The sequence below is a fragment of the Pleurodeles waltl genome, chromosome 6, assembly GCF_031143425.1.
Source record: "Pleurodeles waltl isolate 20211129_DDA chromosome 6, aPleWal1.hap1.20221129, whole genome shotgun sequence".
In the NCBI taxonomy this organism is placed as follows: domain Eukaryota; kingdom Metazoa; phylum Chordata; class Amphibia; order Caudata; family Salamandridae; genus Pleurodeles; species Pleurodeles waltl.
The window spans coordinates 827,826,365-827,848,389 of record NC_090445.1 but is presented as its reverse complement, the minus strand read 5'-3'; the positions used below and the strand labels follow the sequence as shown (position 1 = coordinate 827,848,389).

Here is a 22,025-nt window from a genome sequence, read left to right as displayed (position 1 = left end):
TTGGGTAAAAGCACTGGTAAAAGTAAATAAGTAAACAAGCATTTGCAATGCAATGGGTCTTGCGTTTGCTCAAGTTAGAGTTATTAGTGTTGTAAATTCCTAACTGGACTTTTCTTGCCACATAAATTGAAAATAAAAAGTAAAACAGTTACATAAGCAAGCCAGTTCAAAGCACCATGGCTGCCATGAGCATGAGAGCTAAGGAGATACACAAAAGGAAAAAGAAGTTTGCTCGCAGTCAAATCAGTAAACATGCAATTATCCATGTAACCGGGTCGATGGCCAAGGCGGTAACAAAACTGGCCCAAGGAGGGACAAACGTAAAGCATTTACCACTGATAACAAAGGATTTTTGGAAGGCAAGCCCATGAATGAGTGATAGTGATGGGCATGCGGTGGATGTGGCTAAAAGCCCACAGACAGATTATAACAGGCCACAGCGCTTGCACTTTCAACTTAAAAATAATGTGGTTCAAAGAGGTTAGCCCGGATGCATGGCAGTGTTGTTGTTTTGAGAACTGGAGTGTGACCACAAGTGTTTGGTGCATGCATTCTGTATTTACTGGTCTCCTAGGAGGCCCCAAAGTGCTAGGCTGTAACTTGAGTGTTGGCTATACTTGAGTGAATTAAAGCACTCACTTGGACAGTGGTCACATCAAATGCCTGTTTGAGGAAAAGGTGCATATGTTTTTTGGACTTTCTTTTTCATTACCTGCCTAGAATCTATCTAGTGACCAGCGAGCGCCTCCTTTATGAGTGCATATACCCTTGAATGCTTAGGATTCGAACTACTAGTTCACAATGTTCTCTGGTACACCTCGACTACTAGGATTCCCTTTATGCAAAGTAATCGAGGCGTACCATGTTTGTGCAGAGTGCAGCAGCTTGACCACTCAAAAGCACTCGTAGCACATCATTCTTCTATTGTCCATCTACCCTTGTTACCTTTGAGCTTTCTCTTCAGATTCAGCTGACAGCAATTGCTTTTCGACCACTGTAGGCTGGATTTCAATACCGATTTGTGCACTCCAGGTCGGAAATATGCTTGTCTGTCATCCCATGTCATTTGGTGGGAGTCACCATCATTTCAATGATGTTTAGCTTCCAAAAATACAACAACGTACCTCCTAAGATGCTGATAGGGTCATCATGCTTTCCATCATTTCGTCACCATCCTAAAATGGTTTAAACCTAATTCATTATAATTGGTTAACCCTCTTAAATACTGGGCCTCAGCCTCATTTATAAGTCACCAGGTTGATGACCAGATGCTTTCTCAAATTCTCAGTGGGTGTGCACAACAGCAGATCATATTCGCTGCACTAGCTCCTAGGCATTTGCTTATTATCTACTGCAGCACCACAGGTGTGGTACTAACTTTCACCTGCCCCAAGAGGCCCACTCGACAGTCTGACTTAGAGAATCTAGAGATATACTGTGCACTTGTGATAAAATACCTGTACATTATTACCTTGAGATTTGCAGAAATACGCCCAGAACGTTATGCTGTAATGTTACGGTACAGTTGTTTCTAGATGCCTTTGGTTGTGAATTTGTGCAGGTGTTTGTAGTTAGTGGTTATCCGCACTCAATTGTGGGGACCATGACTTATTTTCTTTTGTTAGATTTTAAACTAGAGCAAGCGAAAGAAAGGCAGAAAAGGGAGGAAATAGGAGGAGGAGTAAGATAAGAAACAGTGACAAATCGAGACAGCATGGATGAAAAAGAACCTGCAAGAGTGAGATGAAGATTAAGGACGTGTGCACTGACAGTAGAAAGAGGCATGAGATGGAATCAAGACTAAGTTTCCTAGGTACTTTGGCAACCGGACTTATCTTTTTAGAAATAAAGCACTTCGTATGTTTGAAAAACAGTTGTGATTTTTGTGACACCATTTAAGCGTAGTATTGTAGCACCTGTCAGTCCACACCAAGTACGGAAGTTTGCAGAACCCGAGTTACTACACATTCTTGAAAGAATGTTACATTATAAAAGCACAGTCCTTTTTACTTGAAAATACTGCTTTGTTCTTTGTGCAATCTGGTTTTTATTCTGTTTTGGTGCACTACAGCACGTTTTCATTAAACTATACAATTGAAGCACGAATGTCTTGCTGATAAAATGTTCATATTATTTTCCTAGGGAAATAATCAATGGAATTATGGTCACGGACGAAAATGACAATAAATTGGGGTATTCTAAGGTAAGTCAAAGACGATTTTGTCTCTGGTCGAATTGCATTAATAGTTCGTCTCTAGTACATTATAGCCCCTTTTGGATTTTGTTTTGTTCACTATGAAGGTGCACATGATCTTTGATCAAAATTAGGAGCCATTATCTGACTCAACTGCTTTTATGTAGCTGAGCCAGTGTTGATTAACCCTGCCTTGCAAGGTTAGACAAAACATGTACATTCACTGAGGATACGTCGTAATGCATCTTATAGATATACAACACCATCTTAGTCAAATGCCGCCAACACAGTTCCCTCCTAAATGCGGTAGTGATCCATCTCACAGCTTAGTTTTCGTCGACATATATATGGAGGAAAGAATGATGTGGATGCAGACTAATAGAGTAACATTTTGTGTGTCTTATTTCGGTACTGCCACTCATCACAAATGTACTTTGGTGTATCCCATTGGCAACAAAGCTGTCACCCCCAACTATAAACAATCTCAATGGAAGCAACAAACTACCCCTTTAGATGCTAGCCCAAATGTTCATTGATTGTTTAGTTTATTATGCAACTAAATTATTTCATTCAAGGAGCTCAATGTTAATTTACCTATAGCAGATTGTCATGTAAATTATATTTAACGTAGAAGGACTGCATAGCTGTCACTTCCTTGTATTAATTTGGAAAATACCACATTACAATCATGTTCACACTTGTTGCACATCCTATTTTACCATTCATACTGAAGGTAACCTTAGTATAAGGTGTTCACCTTGACAAAGCAAGACAGGCTAACACTGTGCTCAAACAGCAGAAGTCCAGGAGCTCCTGCTTGCCCATTGGCCCTCTGAACGGGATAATGACAGCACCTCTTTTTTTAAAGAAACTACATCCTGCAGCAGTAAATAGTACTCTCAACTCACAGAACCTCTGCTGCTTCTTGGCTGGATTTACACTATGCAGATACTGCGTACGTGCACACATAACGATGTAGTGTAGTTTTCCTTTTGTTTTATTTTTCATTTATTTCATTTTAAAGGATTTCAGTTTGACTTTGAAGTAGACTTGATTATAATCTGCATAAGCGTGGTTATAAAGCGTGCAATTTCACACATCACTTGCTGTCACTAGCCCAACGCAATATGGCATGTTCAGGTTTTTATTTCGGCCGTCATCACTATGAATCTCATCTTGACTATTTTCTGTGTTGTACATTATTATATCTCTCTTTCTTAAACGCATTCTCATGTTAGATTTTACATTTATTGAAATACATATGACGTCCTCATTTCTGGCTCTTAATTACCCTCTGTTTCTTGTCCTTTTCAAAAAGGTTACTTTAATACATAATTTCCATAGCATTCTATTACAGGTCGCTTGTTCTTAAAATACTCCTCTTACAATTTTAGTGTCAATATTAATACATCAGATCATTTCCTCCGCTGTCATATTTCTTTGCACAAAAAACAGTCCCCTCCTCAATGTCCCCCAATACAAGGGATAGTGTGAGATATTCTGATGCCATTATTTCCTTCTTCGCCTTGCTTAGATTTCACCTGGAATAGAAAATGCATTGTCTGGTACCTCTCTGAATTTTCAATTTTTATTTTAGTTTGCTGTCCCAGTCATGCCCCTAGTTAAGCCAGTTGAGTACTAATAACTTTCCCAAAATTGTTGGTCTCTAGGACATGAGAAAGGAATTTCAAGACCGTGTGGTCATACACTTTTTTTGTCATTGAGGAAGGGCTTGAGGATCTCTCTGCTCTTCTGGATAACCTGTGACTCAACACAATGTGAGCAAAATGCCTTCCATGGAATTATCAGTGGAGGAAATTAGAGGTCGCATTCCAACCACCAAGCTCAACATACAAGACCTGGATTACTAGCCGATGAAAGTGGAGAAGAAGTGTAAGGCTGTCGTAAGAAAGCTGAACAGACACAGACATTTGAAAAATGTGCCTGTGACTCTCTGGTGCCTTTTAAACACCAGATTGAGCTCTTGGAGAATTAAAATAAAACCAATCGTAACAGACTTTTGGGGTTGCCTGACCTGGCCAAGGGAGGGTTTGTAGTCACTGATAGTATAGCTTATGTAATCTGTCATACAGAGACCTGCTATGGACCGACGTATAGGTCAGAGAGGTATGTTTGCTGACCAGAACCCTAACCGTGAGGGAGCAAGTGTTGGCACTGGATTGCTCAAGTTAGTCAATAGTAGCCACTGCAAACTAACTACGAGATGCACTGCAGGGAAGCAACACCAGAAACTGAGGAGATATTGCTAACGATGAGCCTTAGATACCCTAACTCGCAGACATAGTTCACAGGAAGTTGAGAAGCTAATTGTTTTGGACATGGCGGCCTCCCTCGGGTTCCCTAACAGAGACTGCATGTTTGTGGTGGAAGGAAGAATTATTCCTTCTCATATCCTGAGGTAGCAAGAGAATATCTGCAGGTGAAGAACAGCGAATTGTGGGCCAAAGGAAACAATAGATTCACTATCAGCCACCCCTTTTAAATGGTGCTGACCGGTGGTTCTTTTATCCAGTAGCCCCTCTATATTGGTTGGCATGGGAGGCTTTGTTGCCAAGACTTTTCAGGACTTCAGGCAACTGCACTGTTTTGTTCCAGTGCCGAAGTCCTTGGTATCTTGTGTGGGTTTTTGTCTTATGTGTTTACTGCTCATACTTTTACTCCCCAAACTCCACCCCCACCCCGGAGTGCTGCTCTAACTCATGTTTGGTGGGTTACCAAGAAATGTGTTTTGGGGGATTTTATTGCAGGGATAATTCATAATTATTAAAACATATGCCAATGTGTATTTCTTTGTTACAGGCTGTGCAGTTGATTTATGGCATGGCAGAGTCTATTTTGGTGACTGTATTGAAGACGTTAATGAACGAGTCAATACAAATATCTAAGCCAATTTAAAGTTCTCAGCCCCTGCGAGGTGTGTCAACTTGCATTCTTCAGTAACTCCACCAGCCCTTTCTGAGACTGGGAGTTGTGTGAATACTCATTAAAAGTCATCCTTGCAGGCCTCATCTTCTCATTCAAGTTTTCAGTTATGTAGTCCTGTGAATTGCATCTTCAGTCAGTCTGATGTTGGTCAGTGAGGGTGTCTGAAAAGACCACCCCTTCAACTGAGCCATCTTTGGGGTTGCTGGAGAGGAGATAGAGGAGAGGTTCACTCGCAGCTCCCTGTCCATCATCATTGACCATCAGCATGGACATATTAGCTCTTAAGATATTAGTTTTGTGTGCTCAAGAATACCATCCAGTGCATTTTATCCAGTTTCTTTTTGTTAGATTAAATTAGGAGGAGTTGGATGTGATCATTAGTTGTGGGGGGTGAGTTCATGTTGATTGTTGGTACGATTAATAGCTGTCTTACGTTGCTATTTCCCACTGATGAACATTTAAACCCAGGGTTACTACCACTGCGCCAGGGAAACTACATGAGCCATATTCAATCAGTCGTGCCTCAGCAGGTTTAAAAAGTCTTGAGGTGGAGAAACTGGGAGTGGTGTACAGGGATGTAAAACCCTTTTACAGACAGACACTCTGCCAGTCACACCTATTCCCTCCATGCCGATATCACCAATGAGACATGCAAACAGTATAAAAGCAGCCAGAGCAGCAGGTTCAGCGACCAGATGGTCCAACCACTGCTGCACCAGATGGGAATGTTCTCTTTCCCGGTTTGTGCGTGTAATCTTTTCTTCTGGTGTCTTTTTTCCTTTCCTATAGAAAGCTGCTGTCAAGGGCATAACCCAGGTTGTCATTTCCCGAGTCGCCATGGCAGCTCCCGGCATGAGTAAGTAGCCGCAGGAACAACTAACGGACAAAAAACACTAGTTTGCACTTCGTGTTTATAGTAAAATGCATCTGTCCGCTCTGCCTGCATTTTTATTACATTTTTGTTGCAAGCCTGGCTGTCGGAAGAAGGACAGCGCACTTAGTAGGAATGTGATATTTGGCGACGAAGGGTTGTGAATGCTCAGGGGCGTAGCTTGGGCAGTAAACATTTTTGGGGTGAGGGGTGAGCGTAAGATTTTCCAACAATCACGCTAGCACATAATGTTAAAATACATTATAGGACAAAGTAGGGTGCACAAGAGAGGCTTCAGGGCAGTGGAAAGGGAGAAGAATGTGGGTTGGTAGAGGTACTAAGTGAGAGAAGACACATTATATTGTGAAATAACCAACATTTTTTAAATCTTCCCAACTAGAGAGAGGGAGGAGTGTGTGTATTTTTGTCTGTGTGTATAAAAATTCCTAGTTAAATCCGACAGACACCTCACCATACCCGCCTGAAAGCACCTGTACCCAGACTTAACTGTACATGGTAATTTTAATTTATGAATGGGCAGTAGTTCTGATAGCATAGCTCAAGCGTCCTATCTGATCTCACCTTTCATCAGTGGATGGTGGTATCTACACACTAACAATGGCACCTGCAGGACCTAGTTTTCAGTCATTCCCTTGATCTTCACCTCATTATGTGTGCCCAGCCATCTAGTTTCATATTGTCATAATCCTGTAATCACTCCACTGGCTACCTGTAGCTAGGAGCGCAATGGTTAAGGCACGCTGTATCACCACAGAGCCTCAGAAGGAAAAGGTACACTAAACCAATAAGTTACATTGGAACAACACAAACAAAATACGGCACTGGGCCCCAGCCCTGCACCACAAGTCATTATACCACCTACCTATAAAAAAATCTATAAAAGACACAACTTTCTCAGTACAGGCTGCCAAGGTCGGGCACTCACTACCACCCAACATTTTAAGCATTCAGGAGTATGTATACATCAGACGAGAGGTGAAAACATGGCTATTTCCAGGATAACTACATCATGCCATAACCCTTGGAGAGAACCTGTAATAATAACCACTCTTATAAGTACAGTCTGTAGAGCTACATGTATATAGAATAGCCCAACCAGCCCACAACTATCTGTCATTTTAAGGTATGTAAGGCTGACCTATGTCTAGCCTGGTTATTATACAGTAATGTTAATGTGTATATCCCTCTTGGTCCACACTAATATTCATAACACTCAACTGTTGACAGCTGATTGTAGGACAAGCAGGCTGCACGATAATTCCCTTATACAACTTGGTTGTGTTACACTTGCATAGAATACAACCCCTTTGGATCATGTCCTTCACCCAGTGCTCTACTGGTCCACAGCAATAAACCACTCATCGCCAATTGAACAGGCACGGAATAAGTGAAGAAACCTGCTGCATACTGCTGGCCAATGGATGGATAATTTAGCCAACCACTGCCATTCTCAACTAGCTCCATATTATCAACATTTCTACACATCTCACAGTGACAATTCTATTTGGGATGATAGCAACAAAGTGCACCTCAACTTACATATTATCACCATTTCTACACATCTCCATGACAATCATATATGGGATGATACCAGCAAAGTCCATGTCATCTCCTTCCAACATATGCCTGCTTGGAACATAAACTTCAAACATAATATCTCAGATTGAACAAGCCAGTGTGGTAACGAGATAATTGGACTGTGATCCTATGAGCTACCTTAAAGGGACCTGCAGAACTGTTCAAAGGTGACATCTTATTAAACCAGAAACTGCATGCCTCCCTTACACCTTTTCATCCACTACATTGCCAAGCACTGCATCCCATAGCCAAACCCTCCAGCATTTTGTGATTTGCGAAATAATTGCAAAATCAGTTAAGGAGGGAGATGAACACAATATTTACCATTTTGGCCGCAAAAAAAAAAGTCTCCAGGCAGACAGCAAAAAAAGGGTGACTTATTGGCTCTACACGCACACACGTCACTGCGTGCCACCGCGTGCAGCAGTAATACGTTTTTGCAGCCAAATGGTGACCTGAATCCGTACCTGAGTGCGAGTGTCAGGAGTCAGCAAAGACAGCCTGGGATCGTAGGCCATTGGCCCAATATAGTACCATCAGAATTACTGCTTTTTGGACATGGTTTCAGATCCTCGTTTGTGTGTGTTATCATGACAATCTCTAGCTGCGCACAGAGGAAAAAAGACGAGACATCAAGAAAGTCATTCAGAAAGTACACAGCTTCCTCTACCACTGTCCATCCTTCATGGGCCGTCAGCCCCTCCTTGCCCCCATCCCCTTCAGGCCTCCCTCCTCCTTATACCCCATCGTTACCTTCTGAATCGTCATTGTCGGGCTGAACATTTGACCCTCCACCTAGAGCGCACGCACACAGAGAAGAAAATGGAAAAGCGTTAGCCGCCCCACACCACAAATTTCAAAATCCACCGCAGGTCCAATAATAGTACGTCTGGACCTGGGTGGTTCTGTGTGTTAGGCCTAGGCATGGCAGTAGTGGAGCAACCTCGTTTAATGTTCAAGAAGCTAATAAGTGAGACCAGATACATACATGTTGTGGCAGGGCAAAGATAATGCTGCAAAAAGGCTCCACATGTTCACTGCCTCAGAGTATTCTAACAAGGCGCTTTCTTAACATTCCCCAGGAGGGAATGAGACAAGTATATGTGAGTCAAGGAAAAAGTGGCCCTTCACAGCACAAGGCAACGTGGCATCTCATAGTACACAAGGAAAGTGAGCAGTAGATGTTGAAAATAAGAACAGTGTTTTTCCTCAGCATATTCACTTTCCTTTTTAAAACATTAGCAGGGTCTTTCAATATATACCTTTATTCCGATTGCACTGAGCGCCAGTATGCCAATGTTAAGAAATTGACATATCTCTTACTATGCTTCTCTGTCTCTACCTTCATTACATTGTGGGCTTCAAGCCCTGAAATGTCTGCCAAACACCCATAACGCACATCTGTCCTGACCTGCTGCCTGGCTTGTTATCGCACTACTCAGACATTCTGATAACACTCACCGCGTCTCTGTTTATGGTTTGTACTGATACCTTTTTATTGACTTATTTTCTGCGCTCTCATAATGTACGATTATACTGGCGTGCACCATGCTCATCTAGGGTACAATTGAGACGTCTTCAGCAATCGCACACCGGCCATCTTTTTCAGCCGTATTGATAGGGTGGGTCACTCTAGCACTATGGGACAGTGCAGATTGGGTAGGCAATCCCAAAAACAACAGATGGGTCCCTGCATGGGTCTCACTCAAAACATCCATAAAGAATAATTTAAGAGCAACTTAGTTCTATCTGCTCTAAGCTAAGAGGAAGTATTTTTTGGTGTTTATACATTTTGTTTATTGATTTCATATGTTGAGGTGCCCAGAGAGCCACATTTTGCAATTGATTTGATGATGTAATAGTAATATCTGTGGACAAGCTAAGCATGTGTGCCATACCCAAATAAATAAGCACGTTGACCACTCATTTAAAAGAACAATGCATTTATAATCACAGCACTATCGTATTCACACCTTGAACTACTCCAATAACTCAGTATCTATTGACATTGTTCATTGCCTTACACGTACGTGGAACTACAGAATACAGACTGTGTTGGTGACTTGTTAATACATAATGGGGGTCATTACGACCTCGGTGGTCTTGGAAAAAGACCGCCGAGGACGCGGGAGACAGAATACCGCCATTGCCAGCGGTATTCCTGTCTCCCTATTATGACATTTCCGCTGGGCCAGCGGACGGTAACAGTGTTACTGTCCGCTGGCCCAGCGGAAATGTCACATCAACATTTCAGCCGGCTCGTAATAGAGCCAGCGGCAATGCTGATGTGCAGCGGGTGCAGTAGCACCCGTCGCGCATTTCGGGCAGTGAAATGTGCGATGGGGCTATGCCTGGGGGCCCCTGCACTGCCCATGCCAAGTGCATGGGCAGTGCAGGGGCCCCCAGGGGCACCCCAAGTCCCCTTAACGCCAGTCTTTCAATGGCGGTGTTTACCGCCACGGACAGGCTGGCGGTCGGGGACTCATAATCCCCAGGGCAGCGGTGCTTGCACCGCTGCCCTGGGGATTATGACCGCCAGGCGGAAACCTGGCGGGAAAGTGGAGGGGCCGGCGGTATGGCCGTGGCTTTTCCGCCACGGTCATAATTGCTGGCGGAACACCGCCAGCCTGTTGGTGGTATTACCACCAACTTACCGCCGCCCGCCAGGGTCGTAATGACCCCCAATGTGTATTTTCCAAATATTCATGTAGGAAAGTCCTAATTTTATTAAAGAGACAGAAGCTCATATTAAGTTATCTTTCTTGCCATTTAATACAATAACAGTTAATGTTTTTCAGTTATATAAATTTACTGTTTGAAAAAACTAACAGGACTATAATAGCAGAAAGTTTAGGCACACCCTGCAATACAGCTTTGATGGCTTTTCAGTCCTGAGAGTGCACACACTCCTGGGCACCGGGAATATGTGGCTCATGGACTCGTGACATCATTTCATAACACCATTGGCATGCTGCTCGAAATACTATTGGAGTTAGGAGTTTAGCTGCCATTAATGCAGCAGGTGCAGTGACACCGAGGCACAAGGGTTACATTGCTTGCTTTCTGCATCACTGTAATGTATGCCTGTGGCACACTGTCAGCAATGTTAGTGTGCACAGCTGACTGCTGTGTTGTGGCACTGTATGAGAGATGGTAACGTATTATTTCCAAATAGTGTTTGCAAGCATAGTTTCCTCTTCGTATCCTCAGTATATAGGGACATTAGGGAAGCTGTCCGTCTCCCTCACATCGGAGGCATTTGGTGTCCTACAGCAGATGGCTCCGGACTTGGAACTGCTAGCCCCAAGTCAGCACACTATCACAGAAAACATGATGACTAACAACCTTGTGCTACTGTGCTTGGCCTAACATATGCTCCAGAATGTTACCACAAAGGATAATATAGCAACAAATACTCTCAGACACTTTAAACATGCCTATTTCAAAGTGGAATACTCTGCTAAAGCAGGTTCCAATGATTTAAGGTTGGAAATGAATGATTAAGAGTAAAATAAAGAGCAGCAATAATTATTTAATACTTTAGATTCAGGTATGCTTACTTCACTTACAGAACATTAAAAATGCCCTAGTAAGAATAATCTTCAACCTCAAAAGGTTATTTTCACCGCTGCTAACTACACAAGCTCCTTGTGCAAAAACGTATCTTATCTTAACGCATGATGTATAACATTTTCCATGAGTCCGCTCCCATTTTCCTCCCAGACAAGTTCAAGAAATATGTCCCCATCAAAAACCTTATATCTAAAAACAAGGCTGCCTTTAAGGTTCCACCAACCAAATACACCAAATGGGGTGGTAGAGCTTTCAAGGTGCAGGGCATCGCTATCTCAAATATAATCCCACTGGAGATCTGTACCCTACCTCAGCAACTACAGTTCAGGAAGGCCTTAAAACTTGGCTCTTCTATGAATAGATTTCCAGTTCCTCTAATGGAGGTATTGTGCACCCTACAGTACCCCTCAAATAAATAAGTAGGGGGAGATGTAAGAAATGCTGCTGGCTCAGCATGTAAGTCTGCCTCCCCCTGCTCATAACAGTAGTCTGTTAGCGGGGGTAGCCGTTCATGCCATTCAGCGCCACTGTACTGTGTTCCAGCTAATGGTCTTTTTCACTGGCTGCAGGACATCCAGAATACTAGAGAAAAGCTTGTCTGTGACCTCTCAAAGTGGGCATGTCTTGGAGGCACATAGGTCACCCCACCTTCTCCTTTTTGCCAGGTCTATTTGCAGGATAAGATAGAAGTTACAACAAGCTTCCAGCATAGGTCATTCCAATAATCGTAGGCTAGCTGAGCTTCCTAGAGTTAAATTATGGATTAAAAATGTAAGGAGATTTTGCCTTCTATGGTGTGCCTATTAACATTAATTTCCTTCTGCAGAGTAGGCTGATCTAGTTTTGTTGGTGTTCACCCCTAAAAACCTGGGTATTTAAGACAAGTGTTTAAAGCCCACTCTTATAATCTACAAAATCCCACTGGCCTCTTAGTTGATTAGGTAATGGCCATAACCAGTGCTAACTGGCCTGGCTTTATAGGAGCCTCTTCAATCCAACACTTTCACTTCACTCGCCTTGAAGGATGAGGTAGCTAGGAGGGGTTACTGGTCATAGCTGGGAGCAGGCTGTATCCGGATAATGTCAGTGCAGTGGCAGGAGTACGGGCACTATGGGTTGCAGACACAGAAGAACATTGGCTCATAGGAGCTGCAGTCGCAGGGTCAGCAGTGCTTCATTTGATAGGGTCTATGGTTATCTGTTCGGTAGTGCGCTTATGGCGCAATGCTTGGGTCCAGACAGACAGTCCGTGGCACTTCACAGTGGTGTTTGTGGTAAGCAGTGTCTGGTATGGGCTTTGCCACCAGGACTGGAGTGCAGACGTTGGTAGACTTTTACATGTGCCCAGTTGTTGAGCTATAAATTGTGGCAGGTTTCTATCTAGCTGGTTGGCCAGGTCATCTTTGTCTTGAGAATGGTAGCTGTTGAGAAAGCAAATCAGATGGTTGCAGTACTCTAGAGTCTAATTATCATACAAGTGATAATCAAATAAAGCTAGAGACACCGGCATGGAGGAAAGAAGCAGCGAACAGCCCATAAAAATGTCATATTAAATCAGTATAGTCTTTCAGTAAAGAGTGGCCCTAAATTACCAGCAAGCCAAAGGTATAGCACCTGCCACAGGGAGCCCACTTTGTGCACAAATCTTAGCTGTTATGCTTTTCAAAGACCCATCAAACCTCTCAATGACTTGGAGCGGTGAGCACTATGGAAGTGTTGTTTAATCCCTAAGGCATTATAAAGTTCTTGGACTATAGATGAAACAAAGTAAGTTACTGTATCCGTGCCAATCTAGAAGGGAATTCTGAATCTTGGGATTGAAGTCTCGGATCATTTTCTTAGTTACAATAATAGCATGAGCTTAGGGCAGCACAAGGCTTCAAGCCATCCAGAGGACATACACACTAGGAAGAGAACACAAACATAAGAACAACATTGAGGCATTTGCACGAGAGCAGTGGGGCAACATGGAGGTGCAAGAGCAACAGGGGTAGTCTTAGCACCTTTACTGATATTGAGGGGTTGGCAGTAGCACAAGAATGACAGTACTGTTGGGCAGTGGAAGGAAGTAGAGAACAAACAAGTGCGTACCTGTGGCATAGATCATGCTATCTCTGGTCACATGGGTGGCACATGGTATAACCAAGCTAAATTCGGAAGCAGTACCGTGGGACAGTAACTATTCCATGCTTGTCCCACACACTTCAACTAGGTCTCTTTTGCTTTAAATTTTTATCTATTGATTATTTCCATGGTTCAGGGCACATTTTTTAACTCAGCAAAAACCTTTAAGGTGGGCGTGAGGGGTTCAGCAACCTGGGCCACAAATTCATTAACTTCAGATTTGGGAAGTAAAGAAGTCTTTTAGTAGTTTAATCGGGAAAGGCATTATCAGGCATCTTTAAAGCAGGTGCAGAAGACAGTGCTTGTTTCAAAGATACAAAGGCTTGTTCGGCCTCTTTCGGGGGTGTCTTAAAATCTTGTAGTGATTTGACAGAGTTAGCATACCCCAAAACACACTGTCTAGAGTAGGCCTCTATCCCCGAAAGAGAATACCTGGGAGACAGTAATAGATATGGGTAGTTTATGGATGGCTTCAGTAGACAGGTGTCTCTCCCCTGCAGAGAACTCATGAACTAAATATTGAATACATAGAAAACAGCATTGTTGACCTTTTTGAGTAATTCAGTCAACAGATATAGAAAATCAAACTTGTGTTGGTCCAAAGAGCTAGAAACAACAACAGATTATCAACATATGGAACAAATGTGGATCCATTTGAGAGACAGTACATGTTAAAAGATGGAAGGCGACTCTGTAACCCGGGGCAATTGAAACTACTTAAAATGAGAACATGAAAAGATATTAGCTATTCTCTTGTATGGGAATGAAAAAGCTGAACAAAACATGCAGCATTTGCTAGTAGCAGTGCCTTGAGACCCTTCCGGGTGAGTAGTGCGCTCAACAAATAAATTGATTGATTGATGGTATACATGACAGCAGCGTAGCAGAGTTTGGTATTACAGGAAGACAAGGTAAGCATTTATGGTACACAAATCTTGCACACAACGGTAGATGTCTATACCATACTTTTTGATTGGTAAAATAGGAGTATTTTAAATGCTTATACTAGGGACCAACACCCCTTTTTCAGAAAACCAGCAATGAGATAGTGATATCGTGGTATGTGAGGAAACTTTTTCGTGAGATTCACTTTAATATTGACAGTTTTAGCACTTCAAACACAATCCACACCGTTAGCATGTTTGGGCCTTATAGTGAAAGGAACCTGATCAAGCACACCAGACTTTGATTGTCATGATGTTTCCACGGAAACATCACTTTCACACGAATAATTATTTTACCACAAAACCACGACAAAACCGTTCTGGATCTCAACGAGTGCATTCAAATAGACTTCCGCTACTGCAAAAGACAGTGCACTTCAGTTTACATAAAAGATGACTCCTCATGAGAGTCAGTAATTGGACCCAAAGAAAAAGACACAGGATCAATAATCTGCGCAAGAAAACGTGTGTTAGAAATACCACATGCATAAATTGTTTTTCAGTCATTTTGCCAGAGAGCTTTTCGAGGCTGTCTCTGTAGCACCAGTATTAATAAGGCACATTGTGGACTTTCTGTTAATGACACATTATACCTAAAGTCTGTTCTGGTCTACAGGGATTAAAGCATGCACATGCATGCGTGAAAGCATCCATCGGGATGTTCTAAAAGGTAATGTATTGATTATGTCATAGAGTAGGGAATTCAGATTTTTCAGGCTAATAATACAGATTCTGATGCACATTTGCGCATTCTCTTTTCCAGTGCCCCAAATGAACACAGCTATAACAGGATGAACCACTAAATTGAGCGGGCTCTGCCTTTCCCAAACCTTGGATTCCCTGGTCCTCCCGCTCCCGTCCATCCTGTCCTCCCCTATCCTCTGAACTCTCAGGAAGCATGTACTTGGTGTTTACAAAACAATAATCATTGATGCTGCCATGTGATTGGGTCGCTAGGTGCAAGCAGCTTTTCAGTAGGGTTAACAGAAATGTATTCTCTCTGTCCTCGTATATGACAGGCACTGAAACTCCTTAGGAACTCTGAGCAAAGGAAGATTTCAAATTTACCCACTGCAATGTGTAAAATTACCAAACACACTTGCCTACATACAAAACTCAACAGTGGAAAATCCTCTGGGCTACACTGTGCCCCCATGTTTCAGCAGGCCTTATCAACTTTCCTCCCAGCAGAGGTTACATTTTTATGTTGAGCTTAGCAGCGAGCAAGCGCTGCTCTTCTCGACATGTAATCTATTAACAACTCAATAAAAGCCAGTGTTTGTTCCATCTCATTAGATCTACAAACACAATTTAACAGTGCATTTGAAATAATTTGATTTCTACGCATGATAAATGAAGACACCCTTAGGTAATAGGCAATAGTCTGCTTACACTGATGCTTGATGTCACGTCGCTCTGTTGTATACATTTTGTGGTATTTGTGGTTACCGAAGTGAGTTCAAAGTATGCAACAATCAGCATTGAGTTTTCGAATTCTTTTCATGTTGCACAGGGGTACAGATACAGTTGGTGCGGCAGGTGCAGTGGCACCGGTGCCCACATCCCGGAATGGCCCATTGAAACCTGACAATGTTGTCTTTTACTACCCCAGCAACATCCCGAGCGGTTATTTTGCTTTCTCGCACCAGGGACTGTGGCATCCTTGCTGTGCCTCTGATGTTGCAGAGGACTGTTTTGCCGATGGCTCTGCAGATGTGCTTGGGTCAGGTTTCAGAGATCTAATCTTTGTTTCCCCAAAACTGTAGCCGAAAGGATACTTCATAATAGGGAAATAGAAAGTAAGGGAATATTTAGCTCCCTCACCCCACCACTTTTCAAGGGCTGCAGAATCGTGCTATGGCTCCACTTTATGTACCCCTGCTCTCCAGAGAATAAAAGCATACAATCTGCACAGCCCTGCAGTTTTCATCTCACAACTATCCACGTGTTCACCTCAGCGCTATAATCGCGTTTTATCGCTAGGTATTTGGAGCTCAGCTACTTTCTGCTTGGCATTTTCGATTCTTTTAAATTGTAAAAACATCAGCATAGTTTTGCTAAAATTGCCAGGTGCTAAAAAAAAAACCAGAAACTACGATTTATGCAGCCATCAAAAACGCGAATGGGCTGTCAAAAACGCTTCTTGTTTTAGCACAGGTGCTCAATTAAGTCTCATTTTCCCTGACCCGAAACTGCTCTTTCCTCGCTTCAGGCAATTTAAGTATCACACTGCTCCTTTATGGAAATGTGTAACTGCTGAAATCTGTGCTGAGGAAACTGGAGCAGAAGAAAACGTGTAGTAAAAAAGTCTGGGGTCCCTTACCTGAACCGTACAGTTTTAAAAATGTCCGAGTCTGCTAATAAACAAATCAGTGTGGGGAGGTCATATAACTTAAATCATATGGAATTAATTACATAGCTCTGCTGTCCCCTGTTTTAAGGCTGCAATTTAGTTTGTGTTCCATCTGGGAAGGAGCCCGTGTCTGCACTACCCTTGGAGCATTTTAGTAGGAGTGGTGGGAAGCACTCTCACATGGCATCCTTCAAAGTGTCACAAGGGCGATACCAGGGCATTCTGGGACACGTAGTCTTCAAAATCCTATTTATATGGATTTCACGGTCATTAAGGGTAACGTCCATTAGTTACCACCGGTGTGTTTGACGGACGTTATCGATCATGTGGGATAAAATTAATCCTTATCAACGTGTCTTGTCACCCTCCTTCATAACTGGACTTCTTTCCAATTGCAGCAGGAGCCCGGTGCCTACCACTTGGGCCTGGAAGCGTCTGTAAAATGTTTTCTTCTGCAAGTAGTTGGTGTCGATCTCGCGCGGTGGCACTCATAGTATCACAGGTCTTGGCACTTCGAGACCCCAGAGCATTCTGGTACGTGTCATCTTCAGTCCCCTAGTTTCCTGTTTTGTTTGCAAGTCGTGGACAATAACAATGAGCTCTTTCTTGAGACTTGTTTCACAGCCACCACTGAAGTATTGTGTGGCATTTGCACAGTGATCTCCTCGGTCTTCTCAGCGCCTGACATCCAACGAGCTATTTCGGAAGGACACTCAACCGCCAAATCGTGTTGGCAGCAGGGTGCTCTGCACTGCAGTGAAACTGGAGGGCCTGGGAAAGGGTGAAGCCCTTCTGTTTTCCATTACAATTTCTTCTTATTTTTGTTTCCCAAAGGCCTTGATTTATCGGCCTCCGAAATATTCTCCTAACTTTGAAGAACTGCTAACAAATGCCGTCACCCACCATACATTCAGCACAATGTTATTGGGTTTCAGTGTTCAAATGGAGGCTCCTACCTGTAACGCAGCATGCCTGTTAAATGAAGCTTTGGCGGATTGAAACCTCTAGCAAAAAGGCCAGCCTATAAGAATGGCTACACGCTAGACCTTCGGTTTACTAATTGCCCCACATGGTGTGTAGGGAACCCAAAAACCTTGATTTGGTTTGACCATTTTATAATTTTATGGTGCCTTTTTCTTACTCTGGTCCGGGGGTCCCTGCAGCCTCATGTCAAAAATCTCTGCCCGAGCCTGGCATGAAATATCAGCGTCCAAGCTGTTGGATGCCCTTGGCCCTCCAGTTCTGACCTTGGAAGAGAATATGGATGTGGATATAGAAGCATTTAACAACTCCCTTCATCATGCCATTTATAAAAGGACACCTGTGAAAAATGCTCCCCTCTCCCGGTGATGGAACCCTGTTGAGAAGGGTGGCATATATCTTAATGGCTGCTTGAAAGTGGATTCACAGGCTGACAAGATGTAGTGGCATAGATCTAAAATCCTTAATACAAAGATTTACTCAAAAAACAAACTTTGTAAATGAAGGAAATACTATTTGCACCTTTACTTCACCCTTACTTGAGGTCGTTGCTAAAAACAAAGTACATTTGGTTCTAATTTTCCAAAATAAAGTACGAATGATTGGCTCAGACTTTACCATATGTACATAAATAGGATTTTACAGCTGTTCATTAACAGTTAAACAGTAACCATGCACTGCAAGACTTCTGTGGCCTCGGTATGTGTAGGTTAATGCCAGCTTTTCTCCCACAATTAGTGTATGAACAGTGCTGTTGTCCGCTGTGCCCTACATGTGACCTGAGTACAGGAGTGTCACCTTACCAGCCCACCACGGAAACCCCAGAGGCAGAGAACAGTAGGTCTTATTCTTTTCTGTCTACATTGACCACTGTCATTAATAATACAATGTGAATTAAGTCACTTTCAAGCATTTCCACAAGTATATTAAATAGAGATGGTTTGCCCCCTTGGTCATTTGTAGCAAAATGATCCTCAATATTAATAACTTTAAGAAAGGCCGACATAGTCTTCGAGCGTATGTTCTTGGTGTTTGTGAATCGCCATGAAGAGCCACTGTTCTAAAGGCACCATTTAGTGACACATCAGTTCACCTCACCTTGACATACATAACACCTCGCGAAATATAAATGCAAATAAAGTGTAGATAAACTACATGGCTAAAATAAAAGCCCATGCTCATGGGAAAAGGGTGACCTCAGCACCAGTAGACCATGGGAAAGAAGATAGAGGTAGCTGGAGCACACATCCTCTCACTTATGTCACTGTGATGGAAAGTACACCTTTACCCAGTGGTGTAGTAACAACGCACTGAAAGACTGGGATTCACCTACTGCCAGAAACACCACAGCCAGACAGTCCTATCAAAGGAGCAGAGGAGCTGAGGAGCAGAGGAGCTGAAATTTGTCTCTGACAAGGTTTGGTGGCAGGCTACTCCATAGTCAAATTCATTTCCACGTTCAGCCGAAGTGCGATGCATGCCAACCAGCCCTCAAAAAGCAAATTAAATATATTTTTGAAGCTATGGTGGTCATTAACACTCTTAACTTGACAGAATTGAAACAGTAAAGTAATCGTCAACATTACCCACTCAGCTGCATTCACACACTCAATGTTCTCTTTCGAGAACATGGGATCCCCTTAACTCCGTTATGCCGGCCCTGTTCAGTACTACTGCTAAAAACAAATGTTGTGCTTTGGACTGTGCCCCAAACAAGACAGTACTCCCAACATATTGCACCAGCACTCTACATCCTGAGAAGCTCACTTGGCCACTAAGCGCCATTTGTGCATTTGATCCGTGACTTTGATACATTTTTCACTTTAGTCCTCCGTAAGGTCTTCCCTCTTCTTTGAATGGCACACTTTCTAAATGCTTCACCAAGAGCTATTTTTTCCTCCAAACCACAAATTACACCCTGGAAACTAGGGCAAATGAATTAGACCCTGTGGACAAAAGGCTGTATAAGCAACACCTTAGGATCTAACAATCCACTGTATGAGAACCAAAAACGGAATTACTGTTATGTCCTCTCCCTTGTGTTTATCAAAGTATTTCTTCAGGATCCTCTCTGGACTCTTCCCAGCAGTACCTCGAGTCTTTAGCTGACCACTTTGCGGAAATAAAATTTGAGCATCATTAAACTTGCCTTTCAAAAAAACTGTCCACTGCTGAATCCTGTCATACTTACCCAGCAGACTTGCTGTCCCCACCTTTCAGAAGCTACTCTGTGAGCATTGGCCTGATTCTTATTGTGAATCCTTGATCCAGTCACTCATCTGCCAAAAATGTGTATCACAAACACATTCATGCCTGTTTGTCCTTTTTACAGAAAGCTTGGTCTCCCAACTTGATTACTGTCATCGTCTCGGGAATGAATCATCTCCTACCGCTTCCTTGGATGATCACAAAATACACGTCGATGAAAATGGTGCTGTAAAACTAATCCTGCTAGATTTATAATCATCATTTGGGACATTATCCAGCTCTCCTCTTTTGCCTCTTTCACATGGGCAATGAAAATAGGTCTCATATTAGAATCTCCATATTTTTTTCAGCTTTCGTCCAAAATCTTCTTTCTTCATCTTTAACCCTCCTCCCCTCGCCCTCTTCCGATTTCTTGGTTCCCAGAACTCTATTAGTTTATCCGCTAGTATGTATGTGTATTCCTAAAGTCTGTACTTCCAGGGATGTAATAAGAGTAATGTGAGTTGCAATTTCCATAGAAGAGTCTCGGTGTATTCATGTAGTGTCTGAGGTGAGGCTGCACTAGATTACTTTACATATGAGTTTGACTCTATCTCGGCAGATAAAGCGCCTGCACTGGATCAAGCATGGTGTTAAACCACAAGCATGTATGAGGCAACATGTCCCCAGACAGCATCCATATGCAAATTCAGTAAATAGCATTTCAAGGAAATAAATCCTCAGGAGTAAGTCATAAAATTAAGCTCATTAAGGTTTATTAAAATATTTGAGGTGCTATACAGAAGGCAAAAATTAGTTGCTTTATAAATCAGTATCGGGAATTAGCAACCAAATGCAGCAGTAAACAGACATGAAGTCAAGGTGAAAATTCCAAGTCAAGAGCAAATGACGAACCGACAGGTATTCTGCTCTAAAGTCGGGGAGTCAAAAGATTGGCTTATCTCCAGAAATACATCGTTTACTAGCCTTTTTTTTACGCTGGAAGTCCATAGAAATCGCGCAGTCGGCATGTTGTGAGCAGATGTATCACTGAACTAGGAAATCACATTATTATAGAAGTACATTTAATATTACATCTTCTACTGCCATCATTCTAACAATGTCCCCTAACTTGGATAATAATGTGCCCTATCCTAATCTAATGTCTTCGGATGTGACAATACAAACTAGTTAGAAAACAAAGGAAGTCATACAAGTAAACAACTACTGGCCAGAAGAGCCTTAAATGTTTCAAAGGCTTCCTCCACGGCTGAGTTTGAGTCCAGCATCTCAATACAAGGCATTATGAGTGCACATTTTGATTGTATGGTGAACAGTATAATACAAACAAATATTACGACCGCAGCAGAACAAATTAGATTTGAGGCCTAGTTGTGCCAAGCATAGGAAAATATAGATCTAGCAAGGTCAGCATTTTTGCTATAGCCAGAAACCGATATAACGTTCGCTCAAAACTATGAGATTTTCCTTGAAAAGATGAGCATCGGATCTGTGTCAGGATTGACTTCCAGTTCCCGGTTGCTTAGCAGGTGAAGCCTCAGCTGTGGTTTTCTTTCTGGCATTTACAGTCTAAAATGTATGTGCAAGCCTTGAAAATGAAGCAAACAGGCACCGAACGACAACTTGCTTGAGCCTGTAGTTAACAGTCGCATTGTCTTAGTCTCGTGATTTGTCGTACTATTTTAGGGTGTAAGTACTTCCGGGAAGTCATTTGGAGTCTAAATTGCCAGCGCACAGGGCATTGCCCTCTTGCAAAATGATTTATTTTCTGAAGTCAAGTTCCACGTTCACCTAACCCACCAAAGGAGACGACAGTAATTTTTTGCAGCAATTTTTACCTGCCTTTGTACACAGCCCTCAATAATACATCTCTATAAGAGGTTGTTAACCGCCTAATGGAATGGGTAATATATTTTTTATCTGTTTTGCTCTCGCCCCTCTGCCCCGCCTTTCTAGTAATCTGTCGCATACACGTTTCCTATTTCTGTGATAAAAGTTTTTGTGTAGAGTCCACTGCCATTTCTGCATTTGCTATCATAATAATTTTACTAACATTTTGCACCACCTTGGCCGAGCTCTGCCGACTTCACTCCGTAAACTGCACCTTCACAACCCTCCTGTGCAATGCCCACCCACTCGTCCCCCACCCCCCCCCAGCCATGCTGCCTTTCTCCAGCGTTTTACTGACACACTTCCCAGTACTGGACTTTTTAGTGATAGCATAACATATTC

General features: G+C 42.6%; 1 protein-coding gene across 7 annotated transcripts in view; it reads left to right on the top strand.

Annotated features, from left to right (window-relative positions):
* SFXN2 (sideroflexin 2) overlaps positions 1-22,025 on the top strand; it is a 138,304-nt gene that overhangs the window by 103,956 nt on the left and 12,323 nt on the right. For 6 of the 7 annotated variants that reach the window (XM_069239503.1, XM_069239504.1, XM_069239500.1 and 3 more), the window contains 2 exons: positions 2,143-2,203; positions 5,930-5,996. In XM_069239503.1, the coding sequence (XP_069095604.1) occupies positions 2,143-2,203; positions 5,930-5,996 (128 nt within the window). Of the gene's footprint in view, positions 1-2,142; positions 2,204-5,929; positions 5,997-18,323; positions 18,494-22,025 lie in introns of those variants that run through there. The other variant, XM_069239506.1, reaches the window with a different exon arrangement.